General features: G+C 37.2%; 1 protein-coding gene across 6 annotated transcripts in view; it reads left to right on the plus strand.

The window, feature by feature from the left end:
- Positions 1-26,983, plus strand: part of KLHL5 (kelch like family member 5) — a 148,196-nt gene that overhangs the window by 107,863 nt on the left and 13,350 nt on the right. For all 6 annotated transcript variants that reach the window (XM_069593889.1, XM_069593887.1, XM_069593884.1 and 3 more), the window contains 4 exons: positions 611-823; positions 11,685-11,871; positions 22,233-22,457; positions 26,206-26,368. In XM_069593889.1, coding sequence (XP_069449990.1) covers positions 611-823; positions 11,685-11,871; positions 22,233-22,457; positions 26,206-26,368 — 788 coding nt within the window. The remainder of the gene's footprint in view (positions 1-610; positions 824-11,684; positions 11,872-22,232; positions 22,458-26,205; positions 26,369-26,983) is intronic.

Raw genomic sequence — 26,983 nt, forward strand, 5'->3', positions numbered from 1 at the left:
AATCCTTTGTGGCCTTATAAATAATATTAAAACACTTTAAAAGGCCAGTTTGGGTTTAGGATAGCTCTAAGGACACAGGCTCTTGCCAAGCAGAGTCTGAGAAGACTTCCATGGTCCAGAATGGTCTTGGGAAATGTAGCCACCCTAGAAGCCATTTCTGGGTAAGAGAAATACTTCACTCTTACCCAGGTATTTGGCTCCCCTGTTGGCCAAATTCTTCAGCAACCACAAATCTGAACTAACTTTTGATGTTGGAGTATCATATAAAGTGTCTTCTTTCATTTTTTCTATCTTCCTTTGAAAGACTTGCCAAAACTATTCCCTAACTTGAGCAAAGCAATACCTAAAAGTCCTAAATTTATTTTTTAAATTGTAATACTTGCTATATCACTTTAATCCTGTATATACAGAGAAATGAGAATTTTAATAGCAATTACAGTTTAAATGTTATTTTTTACAGGTTTTTTCCCCCTTTTAAGCAATAATACGTTGTTAGAAAGGGCTAAAGTAGAAACTGTGTTTTGGCATCTAATTAAGAAATGTTTAGTTTCTCTTGACCTGTGATGGAAAGAAGAAACAGTATTGTTTATATGCTCTTTTTTTCCTCCAGGAAAATTTCATGGAAGTAATTCGAAACCAGGAATTTGTATTATTACCAGCCAGTGAAATTGCAAAGCTTTTAGCCAGTGATGACATGAACATTCCTAATGAAGAGACAATATTGAACGCACTTCTTACTTGGGTTCGTCATGATTTGGAACAGAGACGGAAAGATCTCAGTAAACTTTTGGCTTATATTAGGCTACCTCTTCTTGCACCACAGGTAAACTATTTTTAATTATTTAAAATCAATGCCATAATTTCAACAACTTTGAGTAGACACCATTCCACACATCCTAAGTTCAACAAAACATGGATTGAAAAATTTTTTTAATTCCAGAAAATTCCTAAATGCAAAACTTGAATTTGTTCTGTGCCAGCAACTTTTATATAATATTTACATTGCATTTACAACTCTTTATGTAGGAATTGCATTGTATTAGCTAGGTATTATAGGTAATCCAGAGGTGATTTAAAGTATATAGGAAGCTGTGCAGAGGTTAACTGCAAATACTACATATTTAAATTGAGATACTGGTATCCACATAGGTCCTGGTACCAACCCCTTGTCCCCAGAATACTGAGGGACTACTAATTACATTAATGTGAGCTAATTGCAGTATGCTAATTGCATTAATTAATGCACATTAATGGTAATTGTGTTAGTCTCTCAGTTGTATCCAACTCTTTGCAACCGCATAGACTGTAGCCCATCAGGCTCTTCTGTCTGTAGGATTCTCCAGCCAAGAATACTGGAGTGGTTGCCATTCCCTTTTGCAGTGGATCTTCCTGACCCAGGATTGAACCTGGGTCTCCTGCATTATAGGCAGATTCTTTACTATCTGAGCCACAAGAGAAGCCCATTAATATTAGCTTGTCTATAGGCTTTTTCCTTAATCTATTCAACGTGGTTATTTTATGTATGTTCCTATGAAATGTTAAGGTGAAAAGATAGTGAGCTAAAAAAATTTGGTTTTTTTTCAACCCAGAAAGTCTGACTACCTAAATTGCATTCATTAAGTAACATCATTGCTTTGGGGTTAGTAATTTTATTTGACTCAGCTACAAACCTATCCTAGCAACTGAAGAATTAATAAAGCTGCTAATGAAAGGAACACTGAACTCTAGGAACCAGAAAATTTATATTAATTCATGTGCCACACATTTATTAAGTATCCACTAAATGCTGGACTCTGATGATAAACAGATTAATGAGACATAGTTCTAACTCTGACATTTTAAAACTCTGTGACTTGGCATGTTCACATACTTTGGTTTCTTCATCTGTCAAGTGGAGATCACATCCTTTCTATCTCACAGGATTTTTATGAGGATCAAAAAGGTGCTCTGAAATAAAATGTGCTATAAATAAGGATAATGTATTATCACTATTTTAGAATTGAGAGATACCTAGATGGTGTATTCAAGGCAATTAGTCATAACATATATACATGCATGGTTTCCCTTTTTTACAATTTCAGTTGGAATATACAAAAATTTCCTCTGCCTGCTTGGCTACTTTGGAGAAGGAAATGGCAACCCACTCCAGTATTGCCTGGAATATCCCATGGACAGAGGAGCCTGGTGGGCTGCAGTCCATGGGCTCATAAAGAGTCAGACACGACTGAGCGACTAACACACACTTGGCTGCTTATTTTGAGGCCTTAAGTAGAGTCCTTGTAAGAAAAGGAAAAAATGAGCTATTAACTGCTCAAGATCAGATTTTGTTGTTGTTGTTTCAAGTGCTGTGTGTTTTGTTTGGTTTGTATTTATCTTGAGCATTATGTATTTCCAGCTGTCGTGAGCAAAAGTTACTGGGCTCTCTACCTTACAGAAACAAAAATCAGTGTGATACTTTACAAGAATCACTTCCCTCTTCAGAGGTAGAATATTATATGAATTCATAGGAGTGAAACTGCATGACTTGACAATTCAGGAAAAATAACATCATAAAACATTTCTAAAAATCGGATTTAAAGAGGACTATTTTTACTGCTATCCAGCCTAATTTTTTTCCTTATCCTTCTCTGCTGCTGCTGCTGCTGCTGCTAAGTTGCTTCAGTCATGTCTGACTCTGTGCGACCCCATAGACGGCAGCCCACCAGGCTCCCCCATCCCTGGGATTCTCCAGGCAAGAACACTGGAGTGGGTTGCCATTTCCCTCTACAATGCATGAAAGTGAAAAGAGAAAGTGAAGTAGCTCAGTCGTATCTGACTCTTCGCGACCCCATGGACTGCAGCCCACCAGGCTCCTCCGCCCATGGGATTTTCCAGGCAAGAGTACTGGAGTCGGGTGCCATTGCCTTATCTGATCCTTCTCTAGAGGAAAGAAAATGAAGTCTGAAAAATTCTAGTATACTTTGAAAAGAACCTGTGCAATTACGTAACCTGACAATTTACTTTAGCCTTGTAGTTTCAAATATTTATGATACTGTATTTGCATGACTCTCAGAGACCTTTAGAATTTCTTTTATCCAGGATACTGCTGATAATCATAGTCATAAGATCTTATGAGTTGAAAGGCATGTTGGAGATCATTTAGTCTAACACCTGTTCTACAAATGAAATAACAGATTAAAAAACTAAAGCCATACGTTCAAAATCACAAAGTGATTGCATAAATCATGTTCTTCGGCACTGTGGTTTTATTTGACTTTAGAGCTAATAAGAGACAGGGGCTTCCCTGGTGGCTCAGTGATAAAGAATCCGCCTACTAATGCAGGAGACACAAAGAGACTCTGGTTCGATCCTTGGATTGGGAAGATCCCCTGGAGAAGGAAATGGCAACCCACCAATATTCTTGCCTGGGAAATCCCATAGACAGGAGCCTGGTGAGCTACAGTCCATGCGGTTGCGTAAAAGTTGGACATGACTTAGCGACTGAACAACAAGAGATAGAGGTAGACCTTGAACTCAAATAAAGTTACATGCCTCTTCTACTGAACTGTTCTGCCTCGTGAATGTACTCCGTGTAAAATTGCTGGGTAGGGAGGATATCAGGTGGAGGAAGAAAACGATTAAAAAGGAAATCAGTAATTACAATATAATGAGATAAAGTCTGTGATAGACATGGCATTATGAAAGCAGTTGGATTGGTCCACCTAGACTGATAGTAGAGAAGCTAGGAAAATCTCTGATGTGTCACTCAATTTGCAAGCCAAGTTAGTCACCCAAAAGAATGGGCATGATAGCCCAGAAAAGATAGGAGTCCTGGTTATAGAGCCGTGAGCAAATATATCATGTTCTAAAATCTGAAGATAGCATGCATGGCTAAAGTTACAGAAAAAAAAAGGATGATATTGAGAGATGAGACTGGAGAGGGAAACAGACCAGATTGTGGAGGAATTCTAGTCATGCCAAAGAACTGGGATTTTTTTATCTAAAAGCAATGAGGAAGCACTAAAGGATTTTAAGTAGGGAATGGCATAATTATCCTTTTATTTTAGAAAGATCCTGTGATTGCATTGCAGAAAATAGATTGGAGGGATCAAAGTAGAAACCTGCTAAGGAAGACTGTTGGATTCCGACCAGTGAATTAAGCACTTTTAAAAAAAAAGTGGAGGTAGAGAAATTAATTACGACAGTCAAGAGCTATTTAGGAGGTAGGATTGATACACTGGAATGATTGAATGTACAAGGTGAAAAATAGAAAGAGTCCAGAATAATTCAGATTTGCGCAATGAGATTGCTGAAGGTGCTGTCAGTTAATACAGAATACAGGATGATGCATTAATTTTGAAGGTGGGGAAGGAAGTAGAAGTACATTCCCAGAGCTTATTGACACCTTTAATCCTTTTAGAGTCTAAGAAGAAGTTTTAGAAACTACTTATTTAGGTTGTTGAAGCCAAGGGGAAGAGAGTGACACCAAGCAAAGAGAACATGAAAGCACTAGAGGTGGAACCCTAGGAGATACTAATATTTAGTGGTAGTCCCAAATCTGCCTAAATAACTGTAGTACTATTAAAAAGAGATTGCAAGTTCAAGAAAGGGAATTTTAACATCATTAGATGCTGCAGAGAAGACAGATAAGGACAGTAAATGCATTAGATCAGCCCAGTGTTTCTCAAAGTGTGTTCCCCAACTGTAAGATCAGTACCACGTGGGTAATTGTTTAAAATGAAAATGATTAGGCTTCCACCTACTAAATCTGAAATTCCGGTTGTGTTTTAATAAGCCCTCAGTGCATCTGATGCACACTCAAATTTGAGAACCACTGTCTTAGCCCAGGGAGTAGCAACGATGGAAGCCACATTGCTCTATAATTTAAACAAGTTAATAACACCTCTTTGAGCAATTTTTTTTTCTACAGTGATAATACTGTATGGCACTATTATGGCATTCAGAGATACTAGCTAGGTTCTTTTTTTTCCTTACTAAAAGTAAAGGGCAGATTTGGAGAATTAGAGTTGTCAAGTGATAAAGTATTGAAATAGACTCTAAAATCATCAAGAAAATCTTGGATTATATTCTGAATGTTTTATTTTAAAAGATAGGAAAAGGATGAAATTCCTAAGAGAGTAGATCTGAAAAGTTCTCATCACAGACACGGAAGAAGATAACTATGTGGGGATGGATGTTAACTAGACTTAAAATGGTAGTCATTTTCCAATATATAGATATGTCAAATCATTATGTTGTACATCTAAAGCTAATGTTATATGTCATTTATATCTTAATAAAAAATAAAAGTGACAAATGAAAGCAAAATCAAATGACTATAAGTGCCTATCACAAATAAGTGCCTATCAAATAAATGACTGATTTAAAAAAAATTACCATTACATCTAGTTACCTAAAGAATTTATTTTCACAAAATAATTCCTTTCTCATAGTTTTAACCCTACTCTGTTGGTAAGAAATATTCTCTTTTAGCCTAACTATAATGAGTTCAACCTACATATAGTCATTTTATTGTAGTGTCTCCTTAAAATAATATAGGAAATAATATATATTATTATAATCCTCAACCAAATAATCATTTTATTGTGGCTCTATTTTTAAACTCTGAATAATCCAGAAGATAGGTGTGTGTGGTTTTATTTTACCTTTGAAAGCATTCCAGACTTTTCTGTTCGATCCTATTTTAAACAATGTAGATGAAAATGCAGTTGGCCCTCAAACAGCATGGGGATTATTCTGTGTATAACATATCACCTGCCCTCCATCTGAGATTCCTCCATATCTATGCATTCAACTAACCATGGATTATATCATACTGTAGTATTTATTGTTGAAAAATATCTATGTATAAGTGGACCTTCATGGTTCATATCCGTGTTGTTCTAGGGTCAACTGCATTAGGGCATTATTTTAAATACTTTAATACCTAAATTCTTAATATTCCCAATGATTAGTCTGCATTACAAGTATTGTGGTCTCCACTATTCTGTTCTCAATTCTCATTATTGTTTTTTACTAAAATTCAGAAACATAAAACAAATCAGAAAGTTTGGGGTACCAAAACACTTTTTAAAGTCTATGGCGTTCATAAATCATTCACATTATGTTTTTCACTCTAAGTAGTATTTGGGGGAAATATTAGTATTGGGGGGAGATAGTTTTAGTACAAATCATATCAATTTAGTTCAGTCGCTCAGTTGTGTCCTACTCTTTGTGACCCCATGGACTACAGCACACCAGGTCTCCCTGTCCATCACCAATTCCCAGAGCCTACTCAAACTCATGTCCATTGTGTTGGTGATGCCATCCAACCTTCTCATCCTCGGTCGTCACCTTCTCCTCCCATCTTCAATTTTTCCCAGCATCAGGATCTTTTCCAGTGAGTCAGTTCTTCGCATCAGGTGGCCAAAGTATTGAAGTTCAACTTCAGCATCAGTCCTTCCAATGAATATTCAGGGCTGATTTCTTTAGAATTGACTGGTTGGATCTCGTTGCAGTCCAAGGGACTCTAAAGAGTCTTCTCCAACACCACAGTTCAACAGCATCAATTCTTCGGTGCTCAGCTTTCTTTATAGTCCAATTCTCACATCCATACATGACTACTGGAAAAACCATAGCTTCGACTAGATGGACCTTTGTTGACAAAGTAATGTTTCTGCTTTTGAATATGCTATCTTAAGTTGGTCATAACTTTTATTCCAGGGAGCAAGCATCTTTTAATTTTATGGTGTCATGGCTGCAGTCACCATCTGCAATGATTTCGGAGCCCCCCAAATAAAGTCTGTCACTGTTTCCATTGTTTCCCCATCTATTTTCCGTGAAGTGATAGGACCAGATGCCATGATCTTAGTTTTCTGAATGTTGAGTTTTAAGCTAACTTTTTCACTCTCCTCTTTTACTTTCATCGAGAGACTCTTTAGTTCTTTGCTTTCTGCCAGGAGGGTCATGTCATCTGCATATCTGAGGTTATTGATATTTCTCCTGGCAGTCTTGATTCCAGCTTGTACTTGATCCAGCCCGGCATTTCACATGATGCACTCTGCATATAAGTTAAATAAGCAGGGTGACAATATACAGCCTTGACATACTCCTTTCCCAATTTGGAACCAGTGTGTTGTTCCGTGTCTCATTCTAACTGCTGCTTCTTGACCTGCATACAGATTTCTCAAGAGGCAGGTCAAGTGGTCTGATATTCCCGTCTCTTTTAAGAATTTTCTGCAGATTTTTTGTGATCCGCACAGTCAAAGGGTTTGGTGTAATCAATAAAGCACAAGTAGAAGTTTTTCTGAAACTCTGTTGTTGCTTCTGTGATCCAGCGGATGTTGGCAATTTGATCTCTGGTTCCTCTGCCTTTTCTAAATCCATCTGGAAGTTCTTGGTTCACGTACTGTTGAAGCCTGGCTTGGAGAATTTTGAGCATTACTTTACTAGTGTGTGAGATGAGTGCAGTTGTGTGGTAGTTTGGACATTCTTTGGCATTGTCTTTCTTTGGGATTGGAATGAAAACTGACCTTTTCCAGTCCTGTGGCCACTGCTGTGTTTTGCAAATTTGCTGACATTTTGAGTGCAGCACTTTCACAGCATCATCTTTTAGGATTTGAAATAGCTCAGCTGGAATTCCATCACCTCCACTGGCTTTGTAGTGATGCTTCCTAAGGCCCACTTGACTTTGCATTCCAGGATGTCTGGCTCTAGGTGACTGTTCACACCATCATGGTTATATGGGTCATGAAGATCTTTTTTGAATAGTTCTTCTGTGTATGTTTGCCACCTCTTAATATCTTCTGCTTCTGTTAGGTCCATCCCATTTCTGTCCTTTATTGTGCTCATCTTTGCATGAAATGTTTCCTTGATATCTCTGATTTTCTTGAAGAGATCTCTAGTCTTTCCCAGTGTATTGTTTTCCTCTATTTCTTTGCACTGATAGCTGAGGAAGGCCTGCTATTCTTTGGAATTCTGCATTCAATTGGTTATATCTTTCCTTTTCTCCTTTGCCCTTAGCTTCTCTTTTCTCAGCTATTTGCAAGGCCTTGTCAAGTATGTGAGTGAAGATAAAAATTTACAAATTGAACATGTTTCTCATCTTTTCTAAATGTTTCCACTTTAATAATTTGCCATTCTTTTTTGGCAGAGAAAGTACATGGTATTACCCTAAAATGCAGAGTATATGAGAGTCTGTATTTTGTAGTCCTTTCTCGGTGCCTTCTGAATTGTTTTCCAAGTGATACCTGGTCTTCCATTCATCTGATGCTTATATTACTGGATTCATATTTTCTTCCATTACTGTCATCTCTCTACTTAAATATAATTAATCCCATTTACTCATAAATTATAGATACTGTCAGCATGCTAAGAAATATATTTTACTGTAGTAGCAGTTGAGTCTTCTAAGACTTTACTTTCTACAGTTTTTTCACATTTATTTTTATTTAGAAAGGACTGAAGCATTTATGTATAACAAGTAATAAAAATACTGAGATTAATCCAAATGAGCCATATGATGCATATTCATTAGTGACTTGTAACAAGTATATTTTGTGTGCATAGGATAACATGGAATGATTAATATCAGAATTTACACTCTGCCTTAGATATAGATCCTGAGACTTACATCTTTTTTTCAGTTTTAATATTTATTTTTATTAAAGTATAGTTGATTTACAATATTGTTAATTTCTGTTGTGCATCAAAATGATTCAGTTATACACATGTATAAATTCTTTTTAATATTCCTTTCCATTATGGTATAAGATACTGAATGTAGTTTCCTGTGCTATCAGTTATATATAATAATTTGTATCTGCTATCCCTAACCTCCCACTCCATTTTTGCCTCAACCCCCTCCACCTTAAAGATCACCAATCTGTTCTCTATGTTGAGACTTCTGTCTCAATTTGGCTTTTTTTGCCTTTCGCATGCTGTTCTCAGTTGCCAGATGCCACAAACTATTTTAGAGTTACTTTTGTTGGAGACTTCCTTCTCTTCCATTATCAAAATATGAACATATTCTCAACATTATTAGCCATTGAGTAAATACAAATTAAACTCAGATTTTTCACCCACTCAAGTGGCTGAAAAGAGAAGACAGTAATAATTGTTGGTGAGAATGTAGAGAAACAGGAACCCTAGTAGATAGCTGGTGGGAATTTAAATTGTGCAGATACCTTCTAAAACAGTTTGGCAGTTTCTTAAGCAGTTAACATAAATGTACCATATGACCTAACAATTCTACTCCTGAAAACATATCTACATAAAGCCTTGTGCACAAATGTTCTTAGCAGCCTTATTCATAATAGCCAAAAACTTGATTGTAAGTGCCTATCAGTTGGTGAATGGTTAGATAAAATATGATGCATCCATACAATGAAGTAGTATTCAACAGTAAAAAGAAATGGATACTGATACATGTCACATATTGATGAACCTCAAAAACATGATAAGTAAAAAAAGCAAGATGCAGGAGACCATGCATTGTATGATCCAGTTTATACAAAGCATCTAAAGGCAAATCTGTAGAGACAGATTAGAGCTTGGAACAGTAGATAGGAACCGAGATTAACAGTGAGCAGACATTCAGGATCTAATCAGGGTGATGAGAATGTTCCAAAACTGTTTTTATAGTAATGGTTGCACAACTTGGTAAATTTACTAAAAATCACTGAACTGTATACTTGAAATGGTGAATTATACAGTATATAAAATACACCTTACATTGTCAAATACAATCCTGCAGTATATCAAAAGGGTAATACAGTATGACCAGGAAGATCTTTTTCCAAGAATTTAAGAATGGTTGAGTGTTAGGAAATCTGTCAAGGTAATTATATCAATAATTTAAAGGAGAAAAAGCCATATAATCATATCACTAGCTGTATAAAAGATATTTGGAAAGAATTAACCATTCTTAATTTTAAAACTCTAAAATAGGGAGAGAAGAAAACAACATATCTATAATAAAGATAAATTATTTAAACATAGTAAAAAATTAAATGCTATAGTAACTATTATCCTAAATAGTAAAACACTGAAACCATATCAATTTAAACTATAAGATGGATACTCTTTATCACTCTAATTATTTAACATTGCTTGGAAGGTTTTAGCAATTGCATCAATGAAATGAAAATGATATAATTGGTGTATACATTACAAAAAGGTGTAACTGTCCCTATTTGGCAGTTATTATGACTGTATGCCTAACAGGTAGAATTTGATAAGGGAATGTGGTGAAGTAGTAGGTTAAAATACAAATATGCAGTAATCAACAGAATTTTTGTCCTCCAGCAAAAATGCAAAGTGTAAATTCAGCAATTTATTTCTAGTAGCAATGAAAATAATAAAACTTGTAGGAATGTATTTAATAAAAGGTATGTTACCTACATGAAGAAAACTAAACAATGGGATGGCTTCTTGAGCTGAAAGATGTATTATAAAGATATGAATTCTCCCAAAATTGATAAATTTAATGCAGTTGCTATTAGAATTCAAACGGGATCAAGATGGTGGAGGGGAATTAGACAAATCTGTCTTAAGTTTATATGGAAAGTAAAGACTCAGAAATAGCCCAGAAAATTATTAAAATGAATAGTGAAGGTAGATTTACGTCAGATAAGCAAAAAATGTCATAAGACACTGTAATAGGGATTTCCTGGACAGTCCAGTGGTTAAGACTTCGCCTTCCAATGCAGGGGGTGCTGTTTCCATCCTTGGTCTGGGAAGTAAGATCCTACATGCCCCATGGCCAAAAAAAACAAATCATAAAACAAGCAATATTGTAATAAATTCAATAAAGACTTTTTTAAAAAGATACTCTAGTATTAGGAAAGGAATAGACAAATATATCAGTGGAACAGAATAGAGAATCAAAAAACAGATCTCATATATATTGAGACTACTGTGACCAAGGGTCAATTCAGTTGGGCAATGGGGGGAATTATTTTGGTCTAGAACTAGCTATTCATTTGGAAGAAAAAGTATTTCCCAACTCATACTCTGTTTAAAAATTAACTTCATATGAATTAGTATCCTAAATGAAACAAATAAGGCAATAAAGAGATAAGTAGGGCGATGGAGAACCAAGCACAAAAGAAGAGAAAGTCATCTTTTTTTTTAATTCATCTTTTAAAGGTAGGGTGTAACCATACTTATGCATTTATGTAAAATTACATAGGTAAAAAACATAGAATTCAATGAAGTACAAGGAATTTTAGTTCTTTTAAAATAATCACCATTCGGAATTCTTTGCCCCTTGGAAAAATTGGAAAGTTTGTTTTTGCTGTTGTTGTTGGTTGAACATTCTTTAGAGAGGTCAGATAAATGCAGTCTAATTAGTCAACTCCCACTTATAACTATTCTTCAGTTAAAACTATTTCTAACTTAGTAAAATGATTTAGAAAATCTTGAAAATATAGAAACATACCAGAAAAGTTATTTTAAAAAGCGCCAGTTTCCCCACTACCGAGAGATAAGCGATATTAAGATTTTAAAGCATACCACTTTTCCTTAGTTCTGTTTTTCAGTAAAATGTAAATTTTGTAACTGTTGAATATTTTAGTTAAAAATAGATGTCCAGACTTGGATTTTTTTTTAATGAGAAAATTTCCATTTGTGAACATTTGTGTTTATTCTTTTAGCCTCATTATTTTCTTCATTAGTCAGTATACATACTCACTATTTTTTTCTAGTTCCTAGCAGACATGGAAAATAATGCACTTTTTCGAGATGATATAGAATGTCAGAAACTAATTATGGAAGCAATGAAGTATCACTTACTACCAGAGAGACGGCCCATGTTACAGAGTCCTCGGACAAAACCTAGGAAGTCAACTGTTGGTACATTATTTGCAGTTGGAGGAATGGATTCAACAAAAGGTATTAAATAATCTTTTATTTGAAGAAACGCACAAAATGAATTTTTGTTTTTCTTTGAAGTATAGTTGATTCACAGTGTTGTTAGTGTGAGGTGTACAGCAAAGTGATTCAGCTGTACATAGCCATATACCCACTCTTTTTAAGATTCTTTTCCCACATGGGTCATTACAGAATACTGAATGCCCTTTGCTATACAGTAGGTCCTTATTAGTTGTCTATTTTATATATAGTAATACGTATATGCCAATCCCAGTTTCCCAATTTATCCCTCCCCTCTTTTCCTTGTTAACCATAAGATTATTTTCTACGTCTATAACTCATCTCTCTTGTAAAGAAGTTCATTTGTACCTTTTTTTAAGATTCCAGATATAAGCTATATCATATGATATTTGTCCTTCTCTGACTTACTAGGTCCATCCATGTTGGTGCAAATGGCATTATTTTGTTCTTTTTAATGGCTGAGTAGTATTCCATTATATATGTGTATCATATATATATGTATACCACATCTTTTTTATCCATTCATCTGTCAGTGGACATTTAGGTTGCTTTCTTGCCTTGGCTATTGTAAACAGTGCTGCAGTGAACATTGGGGTAAATGTATCTTTTTGAAAGAAACATAAAAAATGAATTAGTAATAACTAAGGCTTATGAGCTCCTTGGAGGAATAGCTGATTCTAGCACTGAGGTAGGAAAAGGACAAGATAAGCCTAGAACAACTTGTAGTGCCGGAGGAAGTGCCCAATGATGGAAACAGGTCAAGAGATACAGCAGACAGTTTGTAAGGGCTACCACTGTCCAAACCTGGGATAATTTCAACATCAAAATAAATAATGGTAGCAAAAGATTATAAATAAGTATTCATGAATTCATACTGATACAAACAGAAGGAGAAGGGAATGCTCTTCCTTACAGTAGAATACCAACTAATTAAAATAGAGAAGCAAAGATGGGATTAGAAAAATCACCATTTGCCAGTCATCATATTAATAAGTAATTCAGTCAATCATCAGTTCTCTAAGACTCACAGGTGAAAGTTTTTGAGAGCAGGATCTTTTGTCTCAAAGTATCTCCCAATCACCTGCTTATTAGTCAAGCATAAGTTAGGTCTTACAGTAGAGAAACTTGACACACAACACCTAAACCAAATAATCAAAGGTCATATTGCTAGTAAAGAGACTAACCAGCAGCCTGTGCTTATGTGATGTACTGAGAACTCACCTGGACATCTGCGGTATTCTTGCCAAAAGTATGTAATCTGGACTTAATCATAAGAAAAAGACAAATTCCAATTGAGAGACATGCTACAAAATAACTTACCTGAAGTATTCCAAAATGTCAACATCATGAAATTAAAAAAAAAGATTTAGGAATTTGTCTCTGTCATATGTCTTACAGAGATATGACAGCTTTTACAATACATCTTTTTGGATTTTCTTTTACTATGAAGGACATGAAAATGAAAGTTGCTCAGTCATGTCTGACTCTTTGCAACCCCATGGATAGTCCATGGAATTCTCCAAACCAGAATACTGGAGTGGGTAAATGTTCCCTTCAGGGGATCTTCCCAACCCACAGATTGAACTCAGGTCTCCCGCATTGCAGGCGGATTCTTTACCAGCTGAGCCACAAGGGAAGCCCAAGAATACTGGATGGGTAGCCTATCCCTTCTCCAGTGAATCTTACCAACCCAGGGGTCAAACTGGAGTCTTCTGCATTGCAGACAGATTCTTTACCAGCTGAGCTGCCAGGGAAGCCATAATTGGAACAAATGATGAAATCCAAATAAGACCTGTAGATTAGATAGCAGCATTGTATATATGTTAATTTCCGGATTTTGATGATTATACTGTGGTTTTGTAAGAGGATTTCTGGTTTAGAAGAAGCAACACTGAAATATTTAGGGATACAGGGGCATCATGTTTCCCAGTGGTTCAGTGGTAAAGAACCCACTTGCAATACAGGAGATGTGGGTTCAATCGCTGGATCAGGAAGATTTCCTGGAGGAGGATATGACAACCCACTCCAGTATTCTTGCTTAGGAAATGCCATGGACAGAGAGGCCTGGCAGGCCACAGTCTGGGGTCACAAAGAGTCAGACACGACTGAACGACTAAGCATGCATGGTCATCAGTTTTGCAACTTACTCTGATGAAACAGTTCAGAAAACCATTCATGCCTACACATGTACATGCATAGAAAACAAATGTAAAATATAAATATGCAGGAAATCTAGGTCAGGAGTATCTGGAAATCTTTGTACCCTTCTTGTAGCATTTGTTATTCATAGTAACATTAATAACAACAAACACCATGCCCAATGCCTACTCAATGCCAGGTACTGTGCTAGAAGCTTTGTGTTTATGTGTATTTTTTCTCACCATACATTGATCTCCTCTTCCTCTGAATTCCTAGTACTAATAATTTGCAGGCTCCCGACAATACCTCTGACTTCTGGCTACTGCTGTGGTCTCAGTTCTCTTCTATTACTTGTATGACTAAAATACTTGATACAGTGATCATATCTAAAGGTTTCTCCTCTATGTGATATTTCTAAGAAATATCAAAACGTGAGCTCTAATTGAAAATCTTGCATTGTTATTTAACTTTTAAGTTATAAAATATAAATAAATATAAATATAGCTATTATTGCACATAGCATATAGTGCTATGTATATATAGATGCTTAAGTTTTAAATATAGACTTGATGACTCAGTGTTATAGAAATACATAAAGATAACTGATTGGAGTTATAATGTAAGTATTTGAACATTTTTGGAGATGTCCACTGTCCAGATAACTGATCTGCAGATACTTATTAAATAACCTGCTATATGTCTGGAACTGGTGCTTAGCTTTGTAGTCATTACCAACACTTACTCTTCTCCTCAGTCTTTCCTTCTCTTTTTCAAGGCTTTAAGTGTTATCTCTGTATTAATTATACTCTCACATTTTGATTTTTTTATAATTTATTTTATAGAAGTATAGTTGATTTACAGTATTGTGTTAATTTCTGCTCTATAGCAAAGTGATTCAGTTCTGTATACATCCTTTTCTTTTCTTTTCCATGATGGTTTATCATAGGATATTGAATATATAGTTCCCTGTGCTATACAGTAGGACCTTGTTGTTTAACATTTTCTATAAAATGGTTTGCATTTGCTAATCCCAAACTCCCAGTTCATCCCTCCCCCACCTCCCCTCCTCCTTGGCAACCACATCTGTTCTCTATGCCTGTGAGTCTGTTTCTGTTTGGTAGATAAGTTCATTTGTATCATATTTCAGATTCCACAAAATAAGTCTTGCACTTTGATTTTATTCTCATATTTCCAACTTGTATAAAATACCTATTTGACGTTTGGTTTTCACCTTAAACGTCATGTATTCAAATCTTCTCTGACGGTGTCTCTCAGACTTGAGAACTTGTGATCATAGTTCAGTGCTCTTCAGAGGACATCAACTCTGACTCATGTAAGCAAATAAGGAATTTATTGGAAGGCTATTGAGACCAATACAGTATACTAACACATATATATGGAATTTAGGAAGATGGCAATGACGACCCTGTATGCAAGACAGGAAAAAAAGACACAGATGTGTATAACGGACTTTTGGACTCAGAGGGAGAGGGAGAGGGTGGGATGATTTGGGAGAATGGCATTGTAACATGTATACTATCATGTAAGAATTGAATCGCCAGTCCATGTCTGACATAGGGTGCAGCATGCTTGGGGCTGGTGCATGGGGATGACCCAGAGAGATGTGTGGGAAGGGAGGTGGGAGGGGGGGTCATGTTTGGGAACGCATGTAAGAATTAAAGATTTTAAAATTAAAAAAAAATAAATAAATAAATAAAAATAAAATTAAAAAAAAAGAGAGAAATGGATAGGACTACATCCACTGTCCCTGCGTCTTTATAAATCCTGCTTTAGGTTTTAAATTCCAAGTTCAGACATCCATTTGACTAGCTTTAGGTCAGTCATAGGCCCTAAAATTCCAAAGACAATGACTGTCTTAAGTCCAAAAAAGAGGGGTTGTATGTATACATATGACTACTTCACTTTGCTGTACAGTAGAAACTAACACAACATTGTAAAGTAACTATACTCCAATAAAAAATTTTTTAAAAAAGAAAGATCTGCCTTTTCAGTTTTCTGAGAGATGGGTTCCTGGCTCCCATCAAGGCTCATACATACATAGGAAGAGTCCCCAAACTTGGGAAAGGAACTTGAATTCTAAGTAGCCAAGTTAACAATACTTATCTCCTCTCTCTCAAACTTACATTCTGATAGTCACCAAGTGACTTCTTTCAAATGACTCCTGATTCTTCCAAATCTCCACTGCTATCTTGATAATTCCAGTTAGCCTTCTCTCAACTCACAAATTTTGATTATGTTAATTTTGTGGGAATAGCATTCATTATATTGTTAATAAATGTCAGGCATTATGCTAAGGGCTTGACCTACATTGTTTTCATTTCATCTTCCTAGCAACTTTCAGAGCTGTATGTTATTACTGCCCTCTTTTACAGAAGAGGATACTGAGACAGAGAAGTTAAATAACTTTCCTAGGCTCACACAGCTAATTAGTGATGGAATCAAGATGCAGATAGGCATTTTGACTTTGGACACTGTACTCTGCTTAATTCCCATGTTAACTCTTCTGTTAACATGCCACTGCTCTGCTCAAAAGCTTCAGCAATCTTTATTTCTTTACTGCATAAAGTATAAATTCCTCTCTCTAGGTTTCAAGACTTTCTGTAATCTGGCCTTTGTAGTTTGACCAAATTTATTTCTAAGTCTCTCTTAATAATCAAATACTCTGAGGTTCTGTCCTACTTAAGCTATCTTCCAAGGCCTTATCTTATTCCCAATGTCTTCATAATGAAGAGCAATTTGCATTAGTTAGATAGGAGTCTTGATTATTGAGTTCTTGGTCCCTTCATATATCTGTTTAGTATAGACCCCCCCCCCCCAAAGGAGCTAGTAATGGTTTTCTAAATAGCCACTAAAATGATATCAGGATATATTTGTACTTACTTTTTTTTAAAAGGTCAGTCCTTCAGTATAAATTAGGGAAATTCTAAGCTTTTACATAGGATTTTTTCAATTACTAAGATTTTGTTACTTGGAGAAAATATTTTTTAAGATACATGTTTCAGATTTTAAAATCTTATATCTTTAAGAATTACATTTGATATTAACAAAAGAATTTTTAGTTACTAGTTCGTATGACTCTGATACTGCTTAGTGAACTGGATCTAAAAGGAATAACTTAAAATACAAATTAGGAGAGATAATTAGCAGGGCCTTTTTATTTGAGGAAGAAAGACGTTTTTAAGGTCAAGTTTAGAGTGATAATTCAAGTACACTATTACATAAAATATTTGTATCAGTAAAGTCTCATTTTGGCTAAAAATCACAAAGATTATTCAAATTCAAAAATATTTTTCAATAGCTGCTGTATGCAACAGAGTCTATTATATGACATTTGAGAATGCTGCGATGGAGAAAGACTCAGTGTGTATCACAAACAGCTTAAAGCTTTTATAAGGTAGATAAAACAGTAAAACTAATTTAGGGAAAATGTATGCATACACACGGCCCTGGTGTCTCAGCAGTAAAGAGTTTGCCTGCCTGCAAAGAGACTCAGTAGGAGCTATGGGTTCAGTTCCTGGGTCTGGAAGATCCCCTGGAGAAGGAAATGACAACCCACTGCAGTATTCTTGCCTGGAAAATCCCATGGACAGAGCAGCTTGGCGGGCTGCAGTCCATGGAGTTGCAAAACGAACCAGATACAACTTATCAACTAAACAACAACAGAAGTATGCATACACACACATATTAAAGACTTTCAAGGTTTCTTGCCATATGTATAATGGCAAAACTGTTTCTAAATTTTAGGAGACATCAATAGCATCAGTGCTCTGATGACCTAGTTGTGACAAATATTTCAGAATAAATGCTTGTCTTGATTATAGTGCTATAAGAATAGCACTGATTGCATGTTGTATTAGAGGCTTAGAAGAGAGAAGTAAAGTAGATACTAATTGAACTGTTTATAACTGAGGGTTTTCCTCTATTTCTTTGCATTGATCACTGAAGAAGGCTTACTTATCTCTCCTTGATATTCTTTGGAACTCTACATTCAAATGGGTATATCTTTCCTTTTCTCTGCTTTTTGCTTCACTTCTTTTCACAGCTATTTGTAAGGCCTCCTCAGACCCCCATTTTGCTTTTTTGCATTTCTTTTTCTTGGTGATGGTCTTGATTCCTGTCTCCTGTACAATGTCACGAACCTCTGTCCATAGCTCATCAAGCACTGTCTATCAGATCTAGTCTCTTAAATCTATTTCTCACTTCCACTGTATAGTCATAAGGGATTTGATTTAGGTCATACCTGAATGATCTAGTGATTTTCTCCACTTTCTTCAATTTCAGTCTGAATCTAGCAATAAGGAGTTCATGATCTGAGCCACAGTCAGCTCCTGGTCCTGTTTTGCTGACTGTATAGAGCTTCTCCACCTTTGGCTGCAAAGAATATAATCAGTCTCATTTCGGTGTCAACCATCTGGTGATGTCCATGTGTGGAGTCTTCCCTTGTGTTGTTGGACCAGGGTGTTTCTATGACCAATGTGTTCTCTTGGCAGAGTCTATTAGCCTTTGCCCTGCTTCATTGTGTACTCCAAGGCCAAATTTGCCTGTTACTCCAGGTGTTTCTTGACTTTCTCCTTTTGCATTCCAGTCCCCTATAATGAAAAGGACACCTTTTTTAGGTGTTAGTTCTAAAAGGTCTTATAGGTCTTCATAGAACTGTTCAACTTCAGCTTCTTCAGTGTTACTGGTCAGGGCATAGACTTGGATTACTGTGATATTGAATGGTTTGCCTTCGAAACAAACAGAGACCATTCTGTCATTTTTGAGATTGCATCCAAGTACTGCATTTTGGACTCTTTTGTTGACCATGATGACTACTCCATTTCTTCTGAGGGATTCCTGCTCACAGTAGTAGGTATAATGGTCAACTGAGTTAAATTCACCCATTGCAGTCCGTCTTAGTTTGCTGATTCCTAGAATGTTTATGTTCACTCTTGTCATCTCCTGTTTGACCACTTCCAGCTTGACTTGATTCATGGACCTAATAACATTCCAGGTTCCTATACAATATTGCTCTTTATAACATCAAACCTTGCTTCTATCACCAGTCACATCCACAACTGGGTGTTGTTTTTGCTTTGGCTCCATCCCTTCATTCTTTCTGGAGTTATTTCTCCACTGATCTCCAGTAGCATATTGGGCACCTGATGACCTGGGGAGTTCCTCTTTCAGTATCCTATCATTTTGCCTTTTCATACTGTTCATGGGGTTCTCAAGGCAAGAATACTGAAGTGGTTTGCCATTACTTCTCCAGTGGACCACATTCTATCAGACCTCTCCACCACGACCCGTCAATCTTATGTGGCCCCCCACACAGCATGGCTTAGTTTCATGAGTTAGATAAGGCTGTGGTCCATGTGATCAGATTGACCTGTTGTCTGTGATTGTGGTTTCAGTCTCTCTGCCCTCTGATGCCCTCTCTCAGTGCCTACCATCTTACTTGGGTTTCTCTTACCTTGGATGTAGGGTCTCTATTCATGGCTGCTCCAGCAAAGCACAGCCACTGCTCCTTACCTTGGACGTAGGGTAGCTCCTCTCGGCTACCGCCAAGAATGGGAAAGACTAGAGATCTCTTCAAGAAAATTAGAGATACCAAGGGAACATTTCATGCAAAGATGGGCAAAATAAAGGACAGAAATGGTAGGGACCTAACAGAAGCAGAAGATATTAAGATGAGGTGGCAAGAATACACAGAGGAATTGTACAAAAGGGATCTTGATGACCCAGATGATCACAATGGTGTGATCACTCACCTAGAGCCAGACATCCTGGAATGTGAAGTCAAGTGGGCCTTAGGAAGCATCACTACGAACAAAGCTAGTGGAGGTGATGGAATTACAGTTGAGCCATTTCAAATTCTGGAAGATGATGCTGTGAAAGTGCTGCACTCAGTATGCCAGCAAATTTGGAAAACTCAGCAGTGGCCACAGGACTGGAAAAGGTCAGTTTTCATTCTAATCCCAAAGAAAGGCAACGCCAAAGAATGTTCAAACTACTGCACAATTGCACTCATCTCACACACTAGTAAAGTGATGCTTAAAATTCTCCAAGCCAGGCTTCAGCAATACGTGAACTGTGAATTTCCAGATATTCAAGCTGGTTTTAGAAAAGGCAGAGGAACCAGAGATCAAATTGCCAACATCCGCTGGATCATGGAAAAAGCAAGAGAGTTCCAGAAAAACATCTATTTCTGCTTTATTGACTATGCCAAAGCCTTTGACTGTATGGATCACAATAAACTGGAAAATTCTTCAAGAGATGAGAATACCAGACCACCTGACCTGCCTCTTGAGAAATCTGTATGCAGGTCAGGAAGCAACAGTTAGAACTGGACATGGAACAACAGACTGGTTCCAAATAGGAAAAGGAGTGTGTCAAGGCTGTATATTGTCACCTTGCTTATTTAACTTATTTGCAGAGTGCATCGTGAGAAACGCGGGGCTGGAAGAGCACAAGCTGGAATCAAGATTGCTGGAGAAATATCAATAACCTCAGATATGCAGATGACACCAGCCTTATGGCAGGAAGTAAAGAAGAACTAAAATGCCTCTTGATGAAAGTGAAAGAGGAGAGTGAAAAAGTTGGCCTAAAGCTCAACATTTAGAAAACGAAGATCATGGCATCTGGTCCCATCACTTCATGGCAAATAGATGGGGAAACAGTGTGAGACTTTATTTTGGGGACTCCAAAATCACTGCAGATGGTGACTGCAGCCATGAAATTAAAAGATGCTTGCTCCTTGGAAGAAAAGTTATGACCAACCTAGATAGCATATTCAAAAGCAGAGACATTACTTTACCAACAAAGGTCCATCTAGTCAAGGCTATGGTTTTTTCACTGGTCATGTATGGATGTGAGAGTTGGACTGTGAAGAAAGCTGAGCGCCAAAGAATTGATGCTTTTGAACTGTGGTGTTGGAGAAGACTCTTGAGAGTCCCTTGGACTGCAAGGAGATCCAACCTGTCCATCCTAAAGGAGATCAGTCCTGGGTGTTCATTGGAAGGACTGATGTTGAAGCTGAAACTCTTAATACTTTGGCCACCTGATGCAAAGAGCTGACTCACTGGAAAAGACCCTGATGCTGAGAAAGATTGAGGGCAGGAGGAGAAGGGAATGACAGAGGATGAGATGGTTGGATGGCATCACCGACTCAATGGACATGAGTTTGGGTGGATTCCAGGAGTTGCTGATGGACAGGAAGGCCTGGTGTGCTGTGGTTCATGGGGTTGCAAAGAGTCAAACATGACTGAGTGACTGAACTGAACTAACTGAGGATTGGCTCTTTGTTTAGAGGAGCAGGTCTTTTTTTTCTTTTCCTTAACTCCACTGTTCTTACCTCATAAAGAAAACAGAAAGAGTTCTTTGGATCTTCTAATTCTTGATAACATGTAGATACCATCATTCCCTAAACTTCCCACACTTAGGATTCTCAAAGCATTGCATCCACTCTTAAGCTCTTGTCCATCCTGGTTTTGGTGAAGTGTGTATCCCCTCGTCGTCCTGTGAAAGCCAGCCTCTCACCTGGGCCCTGATGCTGCCCTTTCCTGCCTTCTCAGGACCTCTCACCATTAAATAGGAGCCCTTCGTCTCCTATATTTTCAGCTTCCTTCCCCACAGCTGGATCCTTCCCATTAACTCAGGTTTATCCACTTTTAAAAACAAAACAAAACTTCCCTCAGCCCACCAAATAATTCTTATCTCTCTCCACCTTTTTGTAGCCAGACTTCTTAGAGGAATGACTGATGCTCATTTTCTCCATTTCCTCACCTCCTAGTCCTGCCTCAACTGCTCAAACAAAGGACTCTCCCGAAAGTCATGAATGACCTTCATGTAGCTAAATTCAGTCATGCTTTTTAGTCTTCATCTTACTTGATCCTCTCAGCAGCTGTGCCCTTTTTTACTTTGGCTTCCATTGTGCTAAACTATCCTGCTTTCTTTTCTTCTGGCTATTGCTTCTCAGCCCTCTTTGACAGACAGTCCTTTCTCACTCGACCTTCTAGTACCAGAGTCTGGTGTATGCACTAGAGAATAGAAGGAGATGAGGGCAGGGATACAAGCAAGGTTGAGATCATGCAGGTGCTTATTGGAACATATTAGAAATATTATTGTCAGTGCTAATCCTATACTTTTATATGTCTAAGTTCATAAAATACTCAATGATGGTGAGTTTTTTGTGTGCATAACGTCTTTCTGTTACTATTAAGGAGCAACAAGCATCGAAAAGTATGATCTTCGTACAAATATGTGGACTCCTGTAGCAAATATGAATGGGCGGAGGCTGCAGTTCGGCGTTGCAGTGTTAGATGACAAACTGTACGTGGTTGGAGGAAGAGATGGACTGAAGACTTTGAATACTGTAGAATGCTACAACCCTAAAACAAAAACTTGGAGTGTGATGCCTCCTATGTCTACACATAGGCATGGCCTTGGTGAGATAACTGCAGATTTGTTCATGCTTTCATGTATAGGCCTGTATGGCATTTTCACATTCTTTACCTGGCAGAAGATCAGTGTCGCAGCTGCTGAGCCAGCAGCAGTCACCAGCATTCCCTTATGCTCCCTGTTATCTGAGAAGCAGAAGCAGAGAAAACAAGCATGTATATGTGCAGCCAGCACAAGTGAAAACATGAATATTTAAGAATTATGGTGTAGCACGATGGACTGACAAGCCACCATTTGACATGTGTGTTCTATGTTGACATAGAATGTTATTTAAAACATTCTTAAATGTTTAAATGCTTATTTAAATGCTTATTTAAAAATCTTTAGCATTTTTTAAAATGTATATTCCTTTGTTTTTAAGCAGAAATGAATAAGATGCAGAAAAATTTTGAGGTAGCACAGAGAATGTCATGATAGAGACTCTTTGTTCTTTAATTCAGTAATTCACTGAGCAAATATTGATTAGCATGTGCTGTGTGCCATGCTCTTTGTTCTGTAGGTATATAAAGATGAGGAAGACACTGTCTTTATCTTCAAGAAACTGATGACTCATTCTGAAATGGACAGGAGAGAATTTAGGGATCTTGTATCAGATGACTTCTCTTTTCTCATAGAAAAAAATGGGAAGAATTGTTTGCTGAGAGTGAAGAGGTGGCTATATTATAAAATTAGATGGGGCTTGAAATGTATATGTATCACCCAGATTTTGCTATATAACAAACCACTCCAAAACTTAGAAGCTTAAACCAAGAATCATTTCTTTAGCTCATGAATCTGTGCATCAGTTGGGCAGTTCTTCTGGTCTGGGCTGACTTAGAAGATTTCTGCTGGATTTTCTCAGGAATCTGGAGTAGGCAGGCAGGCTGGTTGGTGGTTGATCTAGAATGGCCTCACTCACATGTATAGTGGTACTTGTGGTGCAGGCTATCAGCCTAGGCACCAGAGGCAGTTGGGCCACATGTCTCTGTCATTCAGGCTAGCCCAGTATTTTTCTCATGGTGGCAGTCACAGGGTTTCAAAAGCAGCAAGAGAAGGTAAGTCCCAATGCACACACATTTTTCAAGCTGCTTCTTGCCTCATGTTTGCTGATATGCCATTGGCTAAAATAAGTCACATGGGCAAGCTCTGATTCAAAAGGTAGAAAAACAGACTCCACTTCTTGATGGGAGGATCTACAGGATCACATTGCAAACAGACATGTCTTCTGGGAGAGGGAGAATTTGTTACCATATTATCAGTTTATCACAGTTTTGGAAAAGGCTTAAAATCATTGCAATAAAGAATTTGATAGGTTATCATAAAAGATGAATGAGTTACAGTGAAGAGATAGTTGAGTTTAGATAGCATGGCTTTATACTGTACCCGGTTTATTAATACTGAGCACCAGAGTAGAGATTGCCCAAAATGCCAATGAAAATTATCTAAGCATGAAGCTTGGTATGGTAATGGGAACAGCAAAAGATCAAAGAGACAAGGGGTTCTACTAGTTCCAATTAGCTTTCAATGAAAGATAATCTTAAGTTTCAAGTTAGATAAGGAACTAAAACCAGAGTTGGGGCTAAGGTACTGACAGAAGAGCTTAAAATTAACTACATGAAATTCAGCAACCAAAACTAAAACAATAACCTTGAATCCATAAAATCAATTATTCAGTTCAGTTAAGTCACTCAGTCATGTCCAGCTCTTTGTGACCCCATGAATTGCAGCATGCCAGGCGTCCCTGTCCATCACCAACTCCTGGAGTTCACCCAAACTCAGGTCCATCGAATTGGTGATGCCATCCAGCCATCTCATCCTTTGTCATCCCCTTCTCCTCCTGCCCCCAATCCATCCCAGCATCAGAGTCTTTTCCAGTGAGTCAACTCTTTGCATGAGGTGGCCAAAGTACTGGAGTTTCAGCTTTAGCATCAGTCCTTCCAAAGAACACCCAGGACTGATCTCCTTTAGAATGGACTGGTTGGATCTCCTTGCAGTCTAAGGGACTCTCAAGAGTCTTCTCCAACACCACAGTTCAAAAGCAGCAATTCTTCGGCGCTCAGCTTTCTTCAGAGTCCAATTCTCATATCCATACATGACCACTGGAAAAACCATAGCCTTGACTAGCCGGACCGTTGTTGGCAACTATTACATAGGCACAAAATGGAAAGATGTATCTTAAAAGCAGCATAAACGAGGTTTTTAAATTTGTGTTGAGCATAAAATCCTGGGTCAAAAGTATGATTCAGCTGCAAATGTTCCTCTATTATGGGGAAAAGAAAGTGAATTCTAACTTAATGTAATTTCTTATAGTACATAGAATGAGAATGGCTATCATCTACCTATGTCTTATACAGATGAGGTTGTGCATGGGATACTATCATTAGTTCTAGGTACCATACAAAAGAGTTTACTGAACTGTAGCAAGTTCAAAGGAGAATGACCATATCATTCAAAGTGTCTCCTTTAAGCCTTTATTTCTATTTTGTGTTGTTCAGAACAGCTTTGTTCTTACTAATTTACCTTATAATAAATGTTTTAAACATTATTTAAAATAATGTGTGAACTTACAGAAGAAATCTTAAGTAAATTTTAAATTACTTAATTACACTCACACTCACATGTAAAAATATAAAATTATCTATGTTTTATGTATATTTGGAGATAGATTGGCAATCTCCTATAGCTAATACTGATAGGACACAAATGAGTAGAATGGTATGTTGATTTGGTTCTTGCATGGACGGTGACTATGTCATCTGACTATGATTTCACAAAAATAGATGTCTTTGTATCACAATATTTGTATTTTGGCCTTCAAGTGATATGTATTTATATCTCACCTGACTATGGTCATGTCATGCTGCTGCTGCTGTTGCTAAGTCACTTCCCCAAACCCTCCACTGGCTTTCCATCTCATTTAGAGTAGAATCCAAAGTCCTTACAATTGTCCCGACTGCTACATAATCTGAGTCCACCCTTCCCCTCATCCACTACTCTCTCCCCCTTACTCACCAACTGGCCTCCTAGCTGTATATACCACAGACACACTAAGCATGCCTCAGGGCCTTTGTGAACACTAGTCCTTTTATCTCACCTTCTCTTCCCCTAGATACCTTCAAGCCTGGTTTCCTAACTTCATTCACATTTCTGTTCGAACATCACTCCATCCGACAGGTCTCCCTGATCCTCTCTACCCTTTTCCTTTATTCCCAAGTAAAATATTAGATCCATCAGGGCAGAGCCCGTATCTATTATGCTCTATTAAATACCTGGCACGTGGTAGAAGCTCAGTAGCTGTTTGCTGAATAAATGAACATATGAATCTGACTTGGTTCTCTTGTGATGAATCAGACCAATATATTGTGGTATCAAATCTAACTAGAGCAAAATCTCATAATTTGAATTAAAGGAGGAAAGGAATAAAATTGCTGTTTTCAAATATATTGTAAATCCAAATTGTTGAAAATTGTTCTAAATATGGCAAAATTACGCATATTGTATGCTTTTTAAATAACTTTCCCCAGTTGGGCCTGAAAATGCTGCCTCTAAAACTTTTAAGACCAGAATTACAGTGCTATTTCTCCCTCTTACCCACCCACCTATCTATCAAGAAGAGCTGTGTTCCTTATAACCAATATCTTTGTCATAAATTTTTATCATAAATTTTTGCTCAGTTAAATTTGCTTCTTAAAGTTTCATTTTACTTATATTTCAGTGAAAGATTTTTCAGTTTGCTTCTTTCCTGTCTCCTTGTAGGCGTGGCTGTACTGGAAGGTCCTATGTATGCAGTAGGAGGGCATGATGGTTGGAGCTATCTGAATACAGTGGAAAGATGGGACCCTCAGGCGCGCCAGTGGAACTTTGTTGCTACTATGTCCACTCCCAGGAGCACAGTTGGTGTGGCTGTACTAAGTGGAAAGTAAGGATATATTTAAAGTTCCACTTAAATGTATCAAGCTATAGCATGTCCAACTTAAAGATACATAGAAATCATGAGAGAAATACTTTGAATGATGTAAATAAACCTTTTAGTGTCTTTTTTATAATAGTTCTAAATATAAATAGCTCAACATTAGTTAGGGTTTTATTTTAATGTACAGATATTATACATTTCTAGTTAAGTAAATTTTATATAAATATTCAATATAGTCAAAATCTGGTGGTTTATATAACTTGAAAAGTTTTTTTTTAAGTTATATAGGCTCGCTCATATTTCTCTAAATAATTCCTTCCATCTCTTCTACTGATTTTTCCTTACTTAAATATGTGTGTGTTTTAGTCGTGCAGTTGTGTTTGATTCTTTGCAACCGCATGGACTGTAGACCGCCAGGCTCCTCTGTCCATGGGATTTTCCAGGCAGGAATATTGGAATGGGTTGCCATTTCCTTCTCCGGGGGATCTTCCCGACCCAGGGACTGAACCCAGATCTCCTGCATTGGCAGATGGAGTCTTTACCAGTGAGCTGTGGGGGAAGCCTTTCCTTACTTAATGCTTCTTTCTTATCTTGGTAAACTGCTGAATACTAGAATGCATT

The sequence above is a fragment of the Ovis canadensis genome, chromosome 6 (assembly GCF_042477335.2).
Source record: "Ovis canadensis isolate MfBH-ARS-UI-01 breed Bighorn chromosome 6, ARS-UI_OviCan_v2, whole genome shotgun sequence".
In the NCBI taxonomy this organism is placed as follows: Eukaryota; Metazoa; Chordata; class Mammalia; order Artiodactyla; family Bovidae; genus Ovis; species Ovis canadensis.